The sequence below is a fragment of the Tursiops truncatus genome, chromosome 6 (genome assembly GCF_011762595.2).
Source record: "Tursiops truncatus isolate mTurTru1 chromosome 6, mTurTru1.mat.Y, whole genome shotgun sequence".
NCBI classification, from domain to species: domain Eukaryota; kingdom Metazoa; phylum Chordata; class Mammalia; order Artiodactyla; family Delphinidae; genus Tursiops; species Tursiops truncatus.
In genome coordinates this window covers 62895518-62917596 of record NC_047039.1, presented here as the reverse complement: position 1 = coordinate 62917596, position 22079 = coordinate 62895518, and the positions used below count along the sequence as shown (strand labels likewise).

Here is a 22079-nt window from a genome sequence, read left to right as displayed (position 1 = left end):
TTTACATTTCCATTAATCGGTAGACTTTTGCATCCCCAGTCTTTTCGTCAAGTCCCCACCTTATAGCTTATTAAGCAGTAGACATTTGGGTGTGATATACGGAAGCCTGGGCTAGGAATACTGTTTTGAGCACTAGGCTTGCCAGCCTTTTGCCAGCCCTGTTTGGGATGGGGGAAGGGCATTTGCTGCCCCTGCACTTCAGTTCAGAACATCTCTGCTCTCATCTTTTTTGTTAGCCTGTACTTCCATGGAAGACTTCACTTCTGGAAACGTTTTATGGGTCCTTCCCCTTCACAAAAGAAGTCTGGAAATTTCTCATCTCTAAGATTCTTTCTGGAGTTGATTCTCTCCATGACAACATCTATTTCTAGGTTCCTTGAGACCCACCAAACATAATATTCTAACAAAACTGGTTTGAATGAGAGACTTGCATTGTCAGTCACTTCATCATCCATCCCTAAAAATGCTGTTCTGTGGACACCTGTCCCAGAACAATGCCAGGGAACAGATTTTCTGTGAACCTTGGGATGTGCACCTCTAACTGTGGTATAACACTTGGACTTCTTTCTTCCATGTGTTCTTATTTCTATCCTCAGAACAGCCCTGTGGGAGTGGAAGGGGACGCCGTCTTTCTGTATGTGTATATGCTTGAATTCTTTATATCTCTCTATACAGAAATTTATGGAATTTTATGTCATCTATCAATAGAGAGGGAATCATACACACACAGGGATGCGTATATTTTCAAATATTGAGGTATACTTCTTTTTCTGGAAATAATCACCAGAAAGAGACCAGTAGGGTGAGAGACTAGAGACGGGGAAAGAAACCTTTCAAATTCATTTGTTTTGTTTTTACTTTCCATTTTGTACCTTTCTGTACTGTTAAAAATATTCACCTATGAATTTTCTTTTTAAGTCAACTGAAGTTATTTACACAGTAAAAATCATTGGCTTTTTTTTTAAACCTTTTACACTTATGTATACTTTTTAATGTCAAAGTTCTGTTTTAAATGGACATTTACGTTGCTTCTGTATCCTGGCTATTGTAAATAGTGCTGCAGTGAACATTGGGGTGCATGTGTCTTTCTGAATTATGGTTTTCTCTGGGTATATGCCCAGCAGTGGAACTGCTGGGTCATATGGTAGTTCTATTTTTAGTTTCTGAAGGAACCTCCATACTGTTCCGCATAGTGGCTGTATCAATTTACATTCCCACCAACAGTGCAAGAGGGTTCCCTTTTCTCCACACGCTCTCTAGCATTTATTGTTTGTAGATTTTTTCAATGATGGCCATTCAATGGAATATTACTCAGCCATAGAAAGGAATGAAATTGAGTCAGTTGCAGAGATGTGGATGGACTAGAGACTGTCATACAGAGTGAAGTAAGTCAAAAAGAGAAAAACAAATATCGTTTTGTTAATAATTAACAAATATTAACACATATATATGGAATCTAGAAAAATGGTATAGATGATCTTTTTGCAAAACAGGAATAGAGACACAGACGTAGAGAACAAACGTATGGACACCAAGGGGAGGAAGGGGGGGCTGGGATGACCTGGGACATTGGGATCGATATATATATACTATTGATACTATGTATAAAGTATATAACTAAAGCGAACCTACTGTATAGCTCAGGGAACTCTACTCTGTGCTCTGTGGTGACCTAAATGGGAAGGAAATCCAAAAAAGAGGGGATGTATGTATACGTATAGCTGATTCACTTTGCTGTACAGTAGAAACTAACAACACTGTAAAGCAACTGTACTCCAATAAAAATTCATTATAAGAAAATATTTTTGTAATGAAAAATTTTAAATGCCCACACCCCTCCACACAGTAGGTAAGGCCACCCTCGCTGTCCTGGTTAGGAAGATTCCTGTTCATCCATTAGGAGACCTGGAAAGGACCCAGCCCAGCTTCCCTCTGGGACCTCATTCCTTCTTGTTGCCCATTTAGGGTGACTGTGTAACTTATCATGCAAACTTAGACATGTCTGCAAGTGAAAGGGGTGCTAACTATAACTAGGGAGGACAATGGAGAACAGGCTTGAATCAGTCCGAGAGTGTTCAGGGCACTCGGGGTTGTTGGGTTTGTCACCTGCAGGTAGGCGATCATTTTCCTACCCGTAAAAAGATTACCGTATGCTAACACATATATATGGAAGTTAAGAAAAAAAAATGTCATGAAGAACCTAGGGGTAAGACAGGAATAAAGACACAGACCTACTAGAGAACAGACTTGAGGATATGGGGAGTGGGAAGGGTAAGCTGGGACAAAGTGAGAGAGTGGCGTGGACATGCATACACTACCAAACGTAAAACAGATAGCTAGTGGGAAGCAGCCACAGAGCACAGGGAGATCAGCTCAGTGCTTTGTGACCACCCAGAGGGGTGGGATAGGGAGGGTGGGAGGGAGACGCAAGAGGGAGGGGATATGGGAACATATGTATATGTATAACTGATTCACTTTGTTATAAAGCAGAAACTAACACACCATTGTAAAGCAATTATACTCCAATAAACATGTAAAAAAAAAAAATTTCCCTGTGATTGATTCCTCATTGCTGTGTGTTTTGGTTTTGTTGTAGCAAAATCTGTTAAGGTGAAAATCAAGCTCAATAAAAAAGATGACAAAGGCCGGGACAAAGGAAAAGGCAAGAAAAGGCCAAATCGAGGAAAAGCCAAACCTGTGGTGAGCGATTTTGACAGCGATGAAGAGCCGGATGGAAATGTAAGTGCGGCTGCCTTGCCTGAGGTCGGGACACTCTCCCCACATCTGTCTCCCTCTCGTACTCCCAGGCCCCTGCCAACCTCTATGCTTCATTACCCAGAAATGAAAATGTAAAGATTTGGTGTTGAGGGATGTGAACTGAGCTGCGTGATTGAAAACAAAGAATTTGGGGTTTTGTTTATTGCCTTTTGAATAGTCTTCAAAAGTGAAAAACTTACTAAATCAAGTTTCCTTTTCCCCTTTCATATCTTCCCAGTGCCTACTTACAAAGAGAGATTTCTCCACGGCTCGTTAGTATTTTATATCCATAACACCCACCATAGTGCCTAGGATACAGCAGTATATAGAGGAAATAATGATTCCGTGGAAGACTGACACTAAGTGGGATGATAGAGTTAATTTGGGGTTTGAGTTGCTATTTCAGGTGCCGTGCGGAAAACCCAGATGCATCTTTAAGTACCTAGAGGTGTTATTTTTAATATTTGAAAAATTCAGGGAGCCCTGATGGAGCCAGGCCCTGACATAAGGACCTTTCCGGGTGGCACCATATTCGGTGCTTATTAATATTAGCATCCTAAGACAGATGTCACTCTCAACATATTACAGAACTCAGTGCTTAGGTTATGTGTGTTTTGCTGCAGGGCATGGAAGTAAATAGCAGAGTCTGAATTCAGACCCAGAGAGCATTAACTCAGTCTGGTGCACTGTCCCTGACTGTGTGGTCCACAAGGTAGCAGTGCCTGGCACAGGCTTCTAATACAGTGCCTTTTAAAGGGCCCTCTATTTCTTTCACTTTCAAGAGGACCTCAGGTTCCCTACCCCACACCCCCTTCTTTTTTCTTTCTGGAAGGTTAATTTTCCATGTTAGCGCCTATGCTAGTTTGATTTTCCTTCAACGTGCCGCTATCTGGGTCTGTTGAAAAGGTTCAGCATTCTTATCCCACCCCACCCGGCCTTTAACCCTCGACACAAGCATCTTCAAATACATTTAAAATCCTATGTTTTCTTTAAGTAGACAGCAAATGCATGGAATTTTCTTCTCCCGTGAATGTTCTAAAAACGTAGTGCTAAAATTAGAACTCAATAGCCATGAACTTTCCACACCCAAGTGCAATAGAGCAAAACACTGGCATAGACAGCGGGCATTGCTGTGGGATTTCCAAGCGGGAGCTCCCCTGTTCCGCGTAGAGGCTGTCGACGCCTCTTTACTGGGAGGGTTAACTGTTTCCAAAATGTCATTTCTTTGCTACATTGCCTCTTGATGGCTTATTGTCTTTCTTATTTTTACTTTTAGGAACAGTCAGAAGCTAGTGGGACTGATGATGAGTGATCAGTATGGACATTTTTTTCTTGGTAGAACTGAACTCCTTCTCCCCTCTCTCGTCTCCACTCAGTGAGTTCATTTGTCATATGGGCACTGGGTTGTTTCTATATCATTATCATCTATAAGCTAGCTTTAGGATAGTGCCAGACAAACATATGATATCATGGTGTAAAGAAACACACACTCATACACAAATCTTTGTAACATATTGTGACCAAATGGGCCTCAAAGATTAAAACAAACAAAAAAGCTTTTGATGGAAAATATGGGGGTGGATAGTATATTTCTATGGGTGGGTCTTGGTAACGGTTTGATTGTGCCTGGTTTTATCACCTGTTCAGATGAGAAGATTTTTGTCTTTTTGTAGCACTGATAACCAGGAGAAGCCATTAAAAGCCACTGGTTATTTTATTTTTCATCAGGCAATTTTCAAGGTTTTTATTTGTTCGGTATTGTTTTTTTTTTTTACACTGTGGTACATATAAGCAACTTTAATAGGCGATAAATGTACAGTAGTTAGACTTCACCTACATAGACATTTTTCCATTTTATGCTCTATGATCTGAAAAAAACGCTTTTTGAATTGTATAAGATTTATGTCTACTGTAAACTTTGCTTAATTTTTTGCTCTTGATTTAAAAGAAAAGTTTTGTTGAAATCGCTATCGAATATTGCAATCTATATAGTGTAATGGATGGCTTCCTTTGTCAACCTGATCTCCTGTGTTACCCATGTGTATTGTCTCCTTCTCCCTCAAGTGTACTTAATCTTTGCTTTCTTTGCACAATGTCTTTGGTTGCAAGTCATAAGCCTGAGGCAAATAAAATTCCAGTAATTTCCAAGAACGTGGTGTTGGTGCTTTCCTAATAAAGAGATAACAGCTGAGCTCAACAAACACTGCCTCTGGTTTTTGAGTGCTAAGGGACCGAAACCCTGGTGCCTGAGTCACCGTCTCCTGCAGAGAGCGGGGCAAGCTCTTGCCGCAGCGCACGTGGTAGGAAAAAAAAAGTTAAGAAGACTGAGAGAGAGAGAATCCCCTGGGATGAACCAGTTGTGTCGCAAGGGAGAGAGGAGTCTATTGCTTTTGTGACTTTTAAACTCATACAACAGGAGAGATGCTGCCATGGACCGAGTCACACTAAGCCCCTGCTCAACCTCTTCTAGTGGCTTAAATTCTATTTACTTGCCAGAAAAATCTACAGGTATAACCTCAGAGATACTGCAGGGTCAGTTCTAGCCCAGCAAAGTGAATGTCACAACGGAGTGAGTCACACGCGTCTTTTGGCTTCTCGGCGCATGTCAGGTTGTTAGGTTTGCACTCTACTGTAGTCTATTAAGTGTGTGCAATATAGGATTATGTCTGAAAAAACAATGTACATACCTTCATTAAAATCCGCCTCATCACTGAAAAGGCTGACCATCGTCTGAGAGTCATAGTAGTAATATCAAAGATCGCAGATCACCCAAACAAATACAATCAAGAAAGAGTATCACGATCACCCAAAACGTGATACAGAAGCATGAAATGAGCCACTGCTATCGGAAAATGGCACCAATATGCTTGCTGGAGTCAGGGTTGCCACAGACCCTCAATTTGTGAAAAATACAGTAACTACAAAGTTGCACGATAAAGCAAAGCGCAGTATGATGAGGTATGCCTGTGTACGGTAATATAGATTTAGACTGTTTGTTTAGCATGGAATAAATCTATGTTCATATCGATGTAGAAAGATCTGAAAAGTGCTCAGTTGAAAGACTGGTTCCGTAAATACCCATATACCCTCCTACTAAGATTCACAATGACTATAACCTCCCTACCTCCCACCCCACCCACTTCTTTTTTTTTTTAACATCTTTATTGGAGTATAATTGCTTGACAATGGTGTGTCAGTTTCTGCTTTATAACAAAGTGAATCAGTTATCCATATACATATATCCCCATATCTCTTCCCTCTTGCGTCTCCCTCCCTCCCACCCTCCCTATCCCACCCCTCTAGGTGGTCACAAAGCACCGCCGCTTGTTTCTTAACTAAACCATCTGAAAGTAAGTCACAACCATCCTAAACGCTTTACCCCTAGATACTTCACAAATCCTCTAAGAATAAAGGCGTCTCCTGGCTAACCACAGTCCTACTTCCATACCAAAGGGAATTAACAGTAGTTCCCTAGTATCTCATGTACGATCCACAGTCACATTTCCTCAGTTGCCCCCAAATTGTCTTGCATTTGTTTGTAAAAGTTTACAAAGAAGCCTAGCCAGAGCTTGGCACATTCCTTTTTATGGACCCAATGATGACAAGGACCAAAATGCAAGAGTATTCGCTCATCTCGAACGGATTGGTGAAAACTTCATTTCTTAGAATTGTCTAAGGACAACTCTGGGGTTCTTACTTTCATAATAAGAGGAATTGCCAATGTATCTTTCTTTGAGTCTTGAAGGAAGTTTGACCCATACAAATTTTTGTGTGCAATCCTCCCGAGAAACTTTTCTCCTAAGTGTCCATTCAGGTCTGAGTTTCTAGTTAGTCTGAGCACTACAGAATGTGTTGCGTTTCCCTTCTTGTTTGTTTACAGTTTGCTGACCACAGTAGGATTCTAGACTCCCATGAAGAATAAACCACATTAGTTTTTCTTAGTGACATGACCTGCTATCAGTTCAAAGAAACAGTCTTATTTCACTGCTTCCGTTTTTGTATTTCCTATACTTTATGTACTCCTTGGAATCTCTTCTCAGCCTTAGAGGTATTGCTGTTCCAAGGCCATCCAAACCATTATCCTTACGGTGTAAGATGTCTATTGTGTGAAGGATGTTTTCTAATTTCTCTTCTGCTGTCTTTGGTATGTTGTTCTCCCAGGCCTTAGTAGAAAGGCAAGGCAGGAAGGTGGCTTGCACAACAGTGGTGAGCTGGCAGGGAGCGTGATCAGGTGTGAGCAAGTGGCAGGCCATCCTGCGTCTGCACATCTGCCTATTTTTAACCTGGTCCTGGCAGCTGCCTTGTCCATTTCCAGTAGGTGAGCCCATTGGTAGGCTTAGGTCTTTCCAAGAGCAACAGTTTTCTAGGAACGGAGGAAGGAAGCTACGAGTATCAGGCGATGCACTTGATCCTTTACTAGAATTATTTAATTACAAGAAACCTGGGGAGAAGGCGTAGTTCTGATTCCCTCTTTACAAATAAGGATGACGCAAATGAGAGACTGAATAGCTGTGGCCAGTGTACCAAAGCAGAATTTGAAAGTAAGATTTCTTTGCCTCTAAAACCCATATTCTGGGGCTTCCCTGGTGGCGTAGTGGTTAAAAATCCACCTGCCAGTGCTGGGGACACGGGTTCGAGCCCTGGTCCGGGAAGATCCCACGTGCCACGGAGCAACTAAGTCCGTGAGCCACGACTACGGAGCCTGTGCTCTAGAGCCCGCTCGCCTAGAGCCTGTGCCCTGCAACAAGACAAGCCACTGCAACGAGAAGCCCACACACCTCAACGAAGAGCAGCCCCCGCTCGCCGCAACTAGAGAAAAAAGCCCACGTGCGGCAACGAAGACCCAACACAGCCGTAAATAAATACATACGTACATACAAAAAACCCATATTCCACGCAGCCTCCCTACCTCCCCAGTGAGCGAGGCCTGGGACTGACCTTATCGATAAGAGTCCCAGGCACCCATTTGCTTGGCACTTGCTGACCCAGCCAGGCTTACAAACGAGTCTTGCCTTAGGTCTCTGGTTGCTGTGGCTGAGAATACGGAACTTTAAGACCCAGTTTTCTTGGCTGGGCTCCTCCACTACCCTGGCTGTTTCTTCTTAGTGACAAGCCACTCCACAAAGACCAAGACCTTGTCTTTATATTCAGCTGCCATTGGACCCTCAAGGCTGCTCCAATCCAGCTGACTTGGATAGCGCTAATGCCCTCCAGGTGATTCTGACGTGTGATCAAATTGAAGGAGCACTGCTAAATCCATCAGACTCTTAATCCCCATTATTTCGCTCCTGGGGAACAGTATGAGGCCACGCTGATCCTAATCTTGATTTAGATCACTGGTACAGGCATATCCATCCATCACACAATTGTCACTCTAGTGAAACCAACATAAACGGGAATAACTGAAAAGGATGAATATTTTTTCTCTCTGACACAGCTTTTCTGTCATATATGTTACCAGGAAGGAAGCTTCAATTGTGCTTAACTTGAACTTCATTCACACTGGTAAGTATATAATACTTGGGAGAAATATTTTTGGTCTCCTTAGCAGAAGGGTAGAGACATATTCTCTCCTTATGAATAAACGTAGTTCCCGTGAAAATTTTATAGTAACAGTCAATCTCACTATACAGCTATCTTGGAGGAATGGCCAAGTATATTCCTCTTCTTAAAATTTACTAAATAAGAGCTGTGTCAAACCAGATAAAGCAAATTTTCTGTCCTTATTCATTTATACTGTCATACGAATCTCAGGGTTTCAATCTCTGTTGTATTTAGGGAGAGGTCATCAAAAATGATGAGGTGTGGGCTTCCCTGGTGGCGCAGTGGTTGAGAATCTGCCTGCTAATGCAGGAGACACGGGTTCGAGCCCTGGTCTGGGAGGATCCCACATGCCGCAGAGCAACTGGGCCCGTGAGCCACAACTACTGAGCCTGCGCGTCTGGAGCCTGTGCTCTGCAACAAGAGAGGCCGCGATAGTGAGAGGCCCGCGCACCGCGATGAAGAGTGGCCCCCGCTTGCCACAACTAGAGAAAGCCCTTGCACAGAAACGAAGACCCAACACAGCAAAAATAAATAAGTTAATAAACTCCTACCCCCAACATCTTCTTTAAAAAAAAAAAAAAAAATGATGAGGTGTAGGGTGAGAAACAATGACCCATAGGTGTAGAATCGCTCGATCTATGTCCAGGTGAGCTGTGTTCATCATTGGTGTGGTTTAGGACATTGAGCTTCGTAGGGGGTGGAAGTGACATGTTCCAAATGACTAAGCCCTTTATGCAAAAGGTATCTGTATTCTGCATCATTTTCAGTAAGGATTTTCCAAAGGGATTTTCCAAGTTGAATAAAGCAAGACAACAAAGTCAAGACTAAGGGAAAACCACTTTCCTGTTTATAAACACTGGTTTCTTTTTTAACATATAAACTAGAAAGAGGTCTCTTGGTCTTTTTAGTTTTAATTTATTTTATTGAAGTATAGTTGATTTACAATGTTGTGTTAGTTTCTACTGTACAGTAATATATATATAATATATAATATCTATTATATATACATTATATATATATTATATTATATATATATACACACACACACAGATTCTTCTTCATATCCTTTTCCATTATGGTTTAGCACAGGATAGTGAATATAGTTCCCTGTGCTATGACCTGTTGTTTATCCCTTTGAAAGAGGCCTCTTTGTGAACCCAAGAACTGTTATGAAGCAAGGCTCACTGTGGGATTATAAACCTCAAAAAGAATGGAGGTTCATAGTGCCCCCAGCATATATATGCATTTTTTAATTCTCTTGTAAAAGCTTTAATTCCTCTTCCAAGATTATAAAATAGACATGTATTCACCACAACCAGTGAAATAATACAAAAAAAATTAATTTAGAATTCACCTCTACCAGGCAATCGGCTTTCAAAGACTGGTGTGGTTACTTCTTCCTGTTTCTTCCTGTTCACGTAGAATGATATACACTGTCAAATGTCATTTCCCCAGCTACCCCCAGTGTAACCTGGTAGTAAGATGAAGCTGAATTTATTGCTTACTGTGGTAAGGGAGACCACCACCTTGATGGAGATTTGGTAGTTTATTTGAGAGGAAAAGTCAAGGTTGGATTTTATTGAAATTAGATTTAAAGTGTCTTTCCGTGTGGGAATTTGGTTAGGACAGGGTAACGATCATGATATAATAGTTTAGGATTGGTGGAAGGAGTAAGGAAAGGATTTTGAGGGGGAAATCAAAGAGTCTTAGGGCATAACTATCAATTGTGTTGCTTTCCACTGAAGAGCTGATGTGTCTTACAGGAAGCTCGTGTAATGAAAAAGTTATTTGCCGGGGCAAGACTCTCCTGTAATATTTAAGTTGTGCTAATGATGACAATGGCATTGTAAAGTCATGTTAATGTACAATAGATAGTAAGCTGTGTAGGGGTTGAAAGTTTGGGGTTTTTTCTTTTCTAAGTACTGTACTGTTCTCTGCAACTTGCCTTATTTTCCTCCAAGGCAACAGAGATTAAACTCATTTAAATTTTTTTCTGTTAGGAGAACATTTATTTTCATATTTCTTACAAAATGAACATATGCACATTGTAGAAAATGTGGAAAGAAAAGTACAAAGGTACAAAAAGTACAGAGAAAGAAAAAAAAACAAACACTGATACTATTACCACACAGAAAGAAGCGCTTGAGATTTCCAATGTCTTGTCTAGCATTTAAGGAGCTTGGAAGTCAGCTCTCCCATTAACACAACAAGAAAAAAGCTGAACAAACTGAAAATCAACAACGCTTCTTAGATCCACCAGAGAACTGAGGTCATAGGGTAAACTGCTGCCCGCCAAGCTGAAGAGACAGACAGGCAGATATAGAGAATCACGACCGACCTACTGGAGCTGAAGGCCAGCAGGAAAAAACTCTTGGTAACCATCACCAGGCTAGGAAAACCTAATCTGTAATTAACGAATTGCTAGAGGCCTCAGTGTGGACAAGTTTGTGAGTTAAACATAGGAGAGGCGTCCAGTCTTAGGAGGGCCTCCACACTTTCATGAGATTTCCCTCCAGGAACCCTATTACGTTCTCACGGTATAGACAGGAGAAAAATTCCCCCTCACTTTTTGAGAGGAAGGAGTGGAAAAGTAGTCATATTTAAATACGCCTTCTTAACAAGGCCTGCCCTTAATAGAAACTATTTTGCCAACATGGAAGAAGGGCAATACCCAACTCCGGTACCCACTAGCCTTCCTGTCTCTCCTAAGGGGGGAAAAAAACAAATCTGAGAAGCACTTGGGAAGGTCATAGCCCCAGGGGCTCACTAAAACACTGCAACCGAATCGTAGGACTGCAAAAGAGTTCCCCTGCCCCAAGAGCTCACCACCACGTCCGTGTCTCCTGTACAATAACAGGGTCATACAGCTCAATGAACTGTGCATCTCAGGTGATATTTTTGAAGAAGCTCATTACAGGATGCTAAAAATATCAATTCTCCAGAGAGAATCACTCTTAAAATTTTAACTTACTTCCTTTCCATTTTCTCCTGTTCATAGATTGATTAACACACGGTAACATTTTCCCACTTTAAAAGCAGAGTTTTGGCAATTACATACAGTAATGTATGCAACTCCACAGTCCTGACATAGAGCATTTTCCTTACCCTAAACAGTTTTCTCACACCCTTTTTCGGTCAGTTTCTTACCCTGACTGCCAGCTGCAGGACAACCATTGATCTGCTTTCTGTCCCTATGGTGCTGCCTTTGTTAGAACCTCATATAAATGGAATTATACATTATGTAGCCTTTTGTGTTTGCTTGCTTTCAAGTACTATAATATTTTTGAGGTTTATTATGTTGCATATGTATTCTGTGACTTTTTATTACTGAGTAGTATTCCATAATATGGCTCTCCCACAGTTTGTTTATCTGTTCACTAATTGATGGACATTTGAGTTGTTTAGTTCTTGGGTATTATAAATAAGCCTGCTATAAACACTGATGTACAAATCTTTGTGTGAATATGCTTTCAGTCCTCTTAGTTGAATACTGAGGAATGAAATTCCTGGGTTATATGGTAAGGATTTAACTTTAGAAAATAATAGCAACTGGATATCTTTGTGGGGGAAAAAAAGAAGAACCTCACCCCTTGCCTCATATCAGACACAAAAGTTAACTCAAAATGAATCAAAATGGATCTCAAACTTAAAAGTTAAAATATATTTCTAAAAGAAAACATAGGAGAAAATCTTTATGATCTTGGGTTAGACAAAGATTTCTTAGGGCACAAAAAGCATGAAACATAAAAGAAAATATTGATAAAATGGACTTCTTTAAAATTAAAAACCTTTGCTCTTTGAAAAACATAGTTAAGAAAATGACAAGGCAAGTCACAGAGGAGGAGAAAATATTTGCAAGCAGGTATCTGAAAAAGAGCTTGTTCCCAGAATATATACAAAGATCTCTTACAATTCACTAAAAAGACACTGTCCAATAAAAAACTAGGCAAAAGATTTGAACAGACTCTCCACAAAAGAAAATATATGGCCAATAAGCACATGAAAAGTGCTCAATTTTCTTCATCATCAAAGAAAAGCAAAATAAAACTACAAAGAAATACCACTACACACCCACTGGAATAGCTAAAATTTTTAAAAGTTGACAATGGGAAGTGTTGACAAGGATATGGAGCAACCAGAACTCACACCTTGCTGGTGGGAATTCAAAATGGTATAATCACTTTGAAACTCTTTTTTTTTTTACCATCTTTATTGGAGTATAATTGCTTTACAATGGTGTGTTGGTTTTTGCTGTATAACCAAGTGAATCAGCTATACATATATACATACATCCCCATATCTCCTCCCTCTTGCGGCTCCCTCCCTCCTCCCCTCCCTATCCCACCCCTCTAGGTAGTCACAAAGCTCCCAGTTGATCTCCCTGTGCTATGCGTCTGCTTCCCACTAGCTATCTATCTTACATTTGGTAGTGTATATATGCCCATGCCACTCTCTCACTTCGTCCCAGTAACTCTATGATGTTTCCATGTATGTGTGTGTCATAATTTAGATTGCATTTGCTCTTCTAATGGATATTTGAGTTGATACCAGTTGGGATTTTTATGCCATTATAAATAATTCTAGAAAGTCATTAAACCCACTTTACACTTTTTGTCTGTTTTTAAAAACAAATTAGCAGAGTTACCTTTAAGTCACGGCTGAAAACATTTCCCTTCCATTTACATTGGATTTTAATAAAAAACAAAAAAACTCAAGGTGATTGCTTTTCTTTCTCAGTCATATTTATGCTTGATCAGTTAAGCCTTCTCGGCACTTATTTTCCTAACACTTCCATCCGCTTCTTTTATAAAGGGCCCTGCAGGGCTCCCCTGGTGGCGCAGTGGTTGAGAGTCCGCCTGCCGATGCATGGGACATGGGTTCATACCCCGGTCTGGGAAGATCCCATATGATGCGGAGCGGCTGGGACCGTGAGCCATGGCCGCTGAGCCTGCGCGCCCGGAGCCTGTGCGCCGCAACAGTGAGAGGCCCGCGTACCGCAAAAAAAAAAAAAAAAAAGGGGGGGGGGCCCTGCAAAATTACTTTATCTTGCCCTTTTTTTCCCTTGAGCCCTTAATTTTTTAAAGGAGATTCTGAATTTAAAGGAGATGCTTATGCTCCTTAATTTAGTTGCATGTGAAAAGGGCTTCTTCAGAAAACCAAGTACCCATATTTCTCCCTGTCATTGAACTTTGTAAGACAGTCAGGATTCCTCTTGATGTTCCAAGAGGGCAAAGTTTGGGAACTGCAGGGCCCTGAGACCTAGTTCTTTGCCCTACGCTGGCAAGAATCTCAACACAAGATCATCCTCCACCCCAGGCTCCTAAAGAATTTTCTCAGCCTGGTAGCTCTTGTGGAAGTTGGCTCCTAAAGGTGGTACTAGCTGTAAACTACTTCTCTGTGGTGAGGTTATGAGTTGATTGTTTACTGAGGTTTCATAGAAAAAACACAGTTTCACTCTTGTTGATCAGGTTTGGCATGTGGAACACTTGGAGTGAGTGTGACCCCAAGGGTAAAATCCACCAGAAAGGGACACCTTGATAGTAATAACTCCCATTTAAATAATTCCAGAGAATTTATATCTATGCTAGCATTTTTAAGCCTGGCTTATTTGGAGAAACAACGGAACTCCAGTTAAGAGCTTTCAATACCACACTGATTCAAGCATGGGCCCCCTATATAAATAACTACTACAGATGGTCCCAACTTAGGATGGGTCATCTTTACAGTAGTGTGAGAATGATACACATTCAGTAAAAACCATACTTCGAAGTCTGAACTTTGATCTTCTCCCAGGCTAGTGATAAATGGTGTGATTCTCTCGTGATGCTGGGAGGCGGCAGCGAGCATAGCTCCCAGACAGCCATGAGATCATGAGAGCAAACACTGATACAATTATTCTGTACCCATACGACCGGTCTGTTTTCCACCTTCGGTATAGTATTTAATAGATTACATGAGCTATTCAACACTTTATTATAAAATAGGCTTTGGTTAGATGATTTTGCCTAACTACAGGCTAATGAAAGGGTCTGAGCACATTTCAGGTAGGCTAAGCTAAGCTATGATGTTCAGTAGGTAAGGTGTGTTAAATGCATTTTCGACTTATGATATTTTCAGCTTACAACGGGTTTATCAGGACATAACCCCATTGCAAGCTGAGGAAAATGTGTACTTCCAGAAAAGGACTAGCCTAGTGGAGCCATCATAAGGCACAATGTGGATTCTTTATCCTGTAACAGTGTTAGCAAGGGATTGTACCATATTTGCAGGGCATGGTGTACTTGAGATGTCTGATTCTGAACACACTTTCCTCCAGTTTCAATCATCCCATATGACCCTACAGAATTTCTCCAGACTTCCTAGGAACATTTCCTAAGGATCTGAGTCCTTCATAAGCAGCCTAAAATAGGGAGAGTTTCCCTGGAGTCAAATGCCAGTTTCCATTGCTTTCTGTCTATTCCCACTTTTCAGCCTGTAACTCTCCTTTGATGATTTTATTTTATACACAACATACTGAGGGTATTCCACGCCGGGTCGTACGCTTACCGCAAGGGAAAATATCAAGGAGAGTAAACTCCAGTACCTGTTGGCATCCGCCCTAGAACCAGGCACCTTCTCTGCCCACTCCACCACCCCTACTCCTTCCTCCATGGCCAGGGATCTTATTAAAAGGAGACAATCCAGCTTAACACTCCAGCAAGTGATGTCTCATCACCCACTGAGTGCCAGAGTCTTTGGCCTTCTTAATAAGGCTGAGCAAGTGAAAAACAGTATCTCTTCTTGTTTCCATCCTTGGACTTGGTTCTAAGTTGTTTCACTGTTTACTCCCAAACCAGCAAGCAATCAGTGCAAAGGATGTATACCAGATAAAGAGACAAGTAAATCAACACACCAGGTAAAGATACCAGCACATGAACACACCACTCTGTGGCCTCCTTCAGTGGCTCACGGGCATGTATCCAAAGTTCTATGGTCAACACAGCCTAGATAGAGAGGAGCAGAGCAGCTCCAGTCCCCAAAGTTCTATAGGATGTGATAATAACTAGAGATGTTCCATGTACATGCAAAGTAAATACAAATATGTCATATTTTATCAATTCTAAACCTTACATTTTTTTCATCTTTGAAAGACACAATGTCTTTTAATCTACGCTGTCATAATTTTGATTGGCAACAATTTTTCTTAATGATAAATAAAATAATACATTTACAATGGATGGTGTCTTAGAGTCATTAAGATATTGTGTATTTTTTTCTTTTCTTAACATGCCTTGTATGTAGCAAAGTGATATAAAGTCTTCTACATCTTTTTCACTTAAGTTATCTTGAAGAACATTCATATCAGTGCATAAAGAGCTGCCTCATTCTTACTAACCACTGCACATATTCCATTATGTTGTTATTGTAACTTATCTAAGCACTTCCATATTAGTGGAACATTCTGGTGGTTTCTAGTCTGTGTTTATTCATTGTTGCCAAAAATGATGAATGCTATGAGAAGACTGAGAGCCAAGTGCTATGGAGAAAACTTGAAGGTTTTGTAGAGGATGTGAAATCAGGTTTGAGACTGAACGGAGGGTGAGACATGGGACAGGTCAAACTGCTCCTGGGAGTTTAATCTGGGCACACCGTAGGAAAGCCACTCACCATCTTCCATTGGAAGTGTGCTAAGATGTGCAGATTTCAAACAATTTACAAGAAATGTCTGCCCTGGAGCTTCTTTTACTTGCCCAGAGCTCACTTAGTGATGAAAGTTTAATGCCCATTTCACTGTCTCGAAAGGACATTGGACATAGTCATTACTCATTGCCTTCTTCAGGCTGACATAGGGCCCATGGAAATAGATCTGCAAGAGGAGATATTGAAGGTCTTTAACTATTTGATGATGATGATGATTTGGATACGACTGAGAAACATGCAGTGGGTTCCTAGAGACAAGTGAAAGCATGAATGCTCAAGAATGTCGACCAGGGTGAAAGAAACTAACAAAATGAGGAAAGTGAAATCAAAGTGGCCCCAAGCTTAACACATTTTATCCAGCCTATTCTGCTGTATTCAGTCTTCAGAATACCAGGATTTGAAATTAGTACCCTAACACCTGCATTCCAGTTCCGAATGGAGGCTGCCTCACTCCTTAACTCCGCTCCTTCTTCCCCATTCCAGTCCCCCTTGAGCAGTGAAAACAATTGCAGCTGCTTACAATGTGCACTGCTGTAAGCTCTTAGATAGATAGATAGATAGATAGATAGATAGATAGATAGATAGATAGGAAGGAAGGAAGGAAGGAAGGAAGGAAGGAAGGAAGGAAGCAGAGAGGGAGGCTCATTTAAATCTTCACAACAATTTTTTGAAGTCAGCACTATTATTATTCCTATTTTACAAATTAGAAAAGAGTCTTAGAGAGGTGACCAACCAGGATCACTCATGGAGTAAGTACTGGAGCCAGGATCCAATCTCCAGGCCAACCAGCTCCCAGCGTCCTTGCTCCTTACTAGGACTCCAACTAGAACCTCAACCTGCCTCTCAGTGGCTCTTCTGTGGACTGGGCTGCACGCTCCTTAGAGGACACAGATTATACTATTCGTCTTTGGGTGAGCCCTTCTCCTCCACCCAGCTAAGCAATATGCACTGAATAAATATATTAAATAGAATGCACAGGATGTCCATGCCAGACCAGAAGTGGCCCCTGGCTTGCTCCACTCACTCCCTGTGTGCACAGTTCAGCACCCTCTACTGCATAAGTCACTCTCCAGTCAGCGTCCATCCGAAACATCAATCTAATCATACTTCTCATTAGCTTCGATCATGTCAAGGTTTCCTGAGGGCAAAGTAGAGGTCTTTAACAGAGCTGGCAAAGTCCCGTAAGGCTCATCTCCACATCACTGCTTCAGCCTCGCTAACCTGCACTCCCTGGCCCAGAAACCATACTCTAGACTAGTAGTGAGCAATGGAAATAACAGTGGGTACTAAATATTCTAGTTGCCGTATTTTAAACGGTGAAGAGAGACAGATGAATTTAATTTTAATGATACATTTGACTTAACCCAATATGCTACAAAATACTATTTCAACATGTGATCAGTATAAAAAATTGAGATATTTTACTCTTTTACACAAAACCTTTGAAAAGCAGTACGTACTTTCACACGCAGAGCACGTTTCAGCGTAGACTAGCCACATTTCAAGTGATCGCTGGTCACATGTGGCTACCGTATCTTATGGCGCAGCTCTGAACTATGGTTCTCAAACTTTAGCTGCATCAGAATCACCCGGAGAGCTTGTTAAATCACAGATTGCTGGCTCTGCCCCCAGTTTTTGATTCGTTAAATCTGGGGTGGGCCTGAGAATTTGCAATTCTGGCAAGTCCACAGGCGATGCTGATGCTGGCCTCTGGACCACACTTTGAGAGAACCACTATTCTAGATCAGAGATTATAAACTGGTGGCCACAGGTTGCATCCAGCTGCAAGACCATGTTATTTGGACCACATAGTGTTTTTTTCTTAATTAAGTAATTACCAACATTTAAAAATAGCTCGATTTCTCATAAAAAGCTAGACTCCACACTTCTGTTGAAAAATGTGTCAATATAATAATGTAGGGCTGTATTTCTGCCTGGCAATAAGCAGCAGGAGACCAATCTCAAGGGCCCTCTCTGGAAAGGTCTTGAAGGCCCACTTCGCTCTTTTACAACACTGAGGCGCCCATTGTAACTGGGTTGGCGTCTCCAAACCTTGACCTCCTGAATTCTTCCCAGTACCTAAATACATCTAGCTCTCTCTTGCCTCTGTGACTTTGTACGTGTGGTTCTCTCTGTCTGGAACATTCTTACCAACACCACCACGCCAACCTGGCTAACTCCCCCTTACCCTTCAGGCCTCAGCTGAGATGCCACTCTCTCCAGAAAGCCTTCTCTGCTCTCCCCATGACCGAGTATAAGTGCCTCTTCCGGGTGTTCTCATAGAAGCCTTGCTTTTCCCATCAAAGCTATCAGACACCACTGTAATGTTCCACTAGCTTACCTGTCTTGCTCATCATTCTACGAATTTCCTGAGAGAAGGGAACAATTTCTTTCTTATTCACCACTGTATCCATAGTGCCTAGTCCAGTATCGGATTGACGCATGGTTGGTGTTCAATAAATATTAGTTGACCAAATGAATGAACAAAGACATAAAACAGCTAGAACAGCTCTAAAATAATATTGCCCAACCTTTGATTTTCCCCTAGATGGCTGCAAGGGAATCTTAGCTTTCTTCCTAAGTCTAGAGGCAGCAACAACAAAAAAGCAAATTTAAAATTTTAATTTTCTCTTAAAACTGCAGTGCAAAAAGAAAAACAAATTCACACTCCTTAAGTATTTAAAATACTCCACGAGGTTTCACCCTGCTTAATGTGCTGAAAGCCAGAAATAATGAAATTAAACACAATACTGTTACATTATCGACTTACAGTCTCCTGCCCAATTTACTGTATGACCTGTGTATCAGCTGCACTGTACCATCATTTTACTGGTTTAAAACAAACAGAAAATTCTTTCCTCAGATTGAAAGAGTCAATATTTTTCTAGAGATTCTTGGAATTTGGCACAAAAGTTTACAGAAGAGAGAAGAAAGAGGAGAGCGAGAGAGATTGTTATTCCATCTCCACACTAGCCAGTGGACTGGGCATTTAGGAAATTCATAAAGATATAAAAGGTCGAAATTCCGTTCTTAAAGAGCTCGTCATCTACTAGGGAAGATAAGTCATGGACACAAGTAAGTGTAACGTAAGATAGGAAGAGGCAAGTGTCATATGACAGGTGAAGAATGTCATATGACAGGTGAAGAATGTCACATGAGAATTCAGAGGGAAAACGTTCTTCCAGCTTGGGGTGAGATCTGGAAATCTTGCAGGGTACAGGTCACATCTGACCTGATCTTGCATTCATATTTCAAAGATCTATGTTCTTCAACAAATTACAGTTCTTCTCAAGTATATTCAAAAATACATTTCAGTCCCTTTTTCAAAATGTTTAATACATGAGAAAGTAAGTTCGTTTAAGAGAAAAAAGTATGAAGACCCTGCAGAGCAGGATTTTAGACGTAGCTTCGCCAGGAGCTAGTTTGTGACCTTCAGAAGTTTCTTCATCTTTCTGGACCTGAATTTTCTCATCTCTAAAGTGCGCCGATAATAAATGATCTCTGAAGTCCTTTCTGGCACCAGCATTCAATGAGTGTGTCTATATTCGAATCCTTTATGCTGCTTAGACTTTTGTGGTTAAATGCAATTAGTTTTGCTACGTGCTTCACGATAAATTCAGCCTTTGCGATTCATTATGCATAGAGGCAGTCATGTCTCATTGCTAAGGAGACAAATGAATTATCAATTTTATATGAAGAAAATGATTAGAGATTATGTGTCTGGAGGGGAGGAGTAACTCTTACATTCAAAAGTGAAATAAGAACTTCAGAAGTTCTTGAAAAGACTACTGAAATGTTCTTCGGAGTCAGATAATTAAAGAAGGAAGACTACATGACTAGGTTCCCAGATGCAGCAGAAACAGGCAATGCATATCATTAAATAGATGGTATTTCATTAGCCCTGACCAGGTGAAGGGAGGGGGGAAAAGGAAGAACATGCTGATATATTGCGTTCAATTTATTAAATCCTTGGAAATGGCATTCAATCTATTTAAGAAAATAGAGAATAAGAAAATCTATTTGAGTCTGCTAATGAGCACGACCAGAATTTGCATCCTTCCTCGTTTACTTAACACCTATTTGTCACTAGTGAGGATACTTGCTTTATAGCAATGCTCAAACAAATGAAATTAAGTAGTAGCCCAGGGGCAGGTAGATGGAAAATCAGCTGGGAAGCCCCTATGTAATATCACTCACCAGTGATATTTCACTTAACCTGGCTATCTATAGACCAGGTGGTACTCAGTGACACTTCACAGACAAAGATGGAATTACTCCCAGTCATATCAAAACTCTCCAAGAAGCCAGGCTGTGGACATAAGAAACCTCAAATTGATTTGTTATTTTTAAGAGTCAGTTGCTTTGCCAAAATTTGAGAACACAGGAAAGACTCCCAAACAGCGGGATGCCTAAAACAGCACTGATGTTTCAGTGGCTTTCATTTGGAGCTACAGTATAAACAGAGTCTTCTCTCTGATCCATGGAATAAAAACAAGTCAAAAGCAGGAGGAAGTATTCAGCTTAGGAACACCCCGGGCCTTAGCTCCTTGTGCATCCAAGCTCAGGCACTGGTTTGACTGCCTCACAATGGGTTTGGCAGTTAAAGCAACCACGGCCAAGAAGAGGGTAGAACCCAGCAGTAAACGTGGTCTGGGGATTTGGAGAAACAGGACCAGGACACTGAAGGGCTAGAGCTGTCTGGAACTGATATTAAATGAGTTTGCCCACAAACAAAGTAAAGAAAGCTAAGGTGGAAAACAGAAAGAGACAGGACCAGAGAGGTCAGCCAAGGTCATAGAACCAGCGAGCGACAGACAGTGGATTCAAGTGCATTGTCCCGGCTTCTTACTTGCTTCACTGGATAAAGATGGGCACGGATTTTATTTAACTTGGAAGAGAGAGTGGCATGGCGAGACACACAGACCTGACAGAATCCCAGTGAACTGTGTGGGGGAAACGAGGAGATGCACTTAGCGTGCCTGGCACGTAGATGACACCCAATGAGTATTAGTTTTCTGTTCTTACAACCACCCGCAATCTATCTATCCAATGGCAAACCTTACTGAGGTGGTTTCCATTTTCACTACAAGGTTCAAGAATAATCTTTCTTGACAATATACAAGCACAAGACAACCCATGTTTGCTAAATAGTGATGCATTCTTTTTAAGCTTTTCACCCATTTTTTACCAAATAATGATTATACCCGCTTACTTTATTTTAGCTTCCTCTGTACTAAGCACAGGTCCAAGTGTTGTTCTAGAATTAACCCTCGAAATGAGCCTGCAAGGCAGAGAGTATTATGCTTTCTGTTTTTCATATGAGGACGGCACACACGGAGGGTTAAACGACTTACCCAAGGTCACTCAGTAAATGGCAGAGCCAGAACTCCAGCAGACAGTGCGGTGCCAGAACCCTACCCTGTTGTTGATCCCTCTGCAAGGCTGCCTCCCAACAGGCACATGTTATTCTTTATTAAGTGCACAGAATGCAGATCTAAGACATTATTAATCAGGCCAGAATCAACAGAAACACAAAAACACCTAAGCTCACTTATCACCAACTTTAGAGACTAATTAAAATTTATCCCGGGGAAAGACTATTTCAGAGCGATTGCAAATCCTCAACAATACAATAAAGGAATTGGCCCATAGCTGACAATGTTTCCCCCTTTTCACCAGATGCTTATGTCTCCATGAATGAGCCTCAAAAAACAGTTCAGTGCATCACATGTTATCCTATATATATTATCATTCATTCGACAAAAATGTTCCTAATATGAACAGAGTATTGTGAAAGGCATGCTAACACACGTAGGGAATGAAAACAAACAGGAAATATGACTTTGTCCAAAATACTGAGAAATCTGTGGTAATTACTATAGTCACCATGATAAATGAAATAAGATATCACTATCTCACTATAATTTTTGGTTCAGTTCAGCACAGCAAACATTTACCAATGAAGAAATTTAAGGGGAAGGTTTTTCTATTTAAGAAAACAAACTTCAGGCAGCTTTAAGCACCTTAGAAGCACCATTTAATCATAATAATAGATATCTTCTCTATTAATAGTTATTCAATATTAATATTATGATTGC

At 41.0% G+C, this 22079-nt stretch overlaps 1 protein-coding gene across 7 annotated transcripts in view; it reads left to right on the top strand.

Annotated features, from left to right (window-relative positions):
* The window catches only part of SMARCA2 (SWI/SNF related BAF chromatin remodeling complex subunit ATPase 2), a 172865-nt gene extending 167957 nt beyond the window's left edge, over window positions 1–4908 (top strand). For all 7 annotated transcript variants that reach the window (XR_012332534.1, XM_019934753.3, XM_033858132.2 and 4 more), the window contains 2 exons: window positions 2597–2739; window positions 4034–4908. Coding sequence is in view for 6 of the 7 variants with exons in the window: in XM_019934753.3 (XP_019790312.1) it covers window positions 2597–2739; window positions 4034–4069 (179 nt within the window). In the remaining variant the exon portion in view is untranslated. The remainder of the gene's footprint in view (window positions 1–2596; window positions 2740–4033) is intronic.
* Window positions 4909–22079: the final 17171 nt, after the last annotated feature.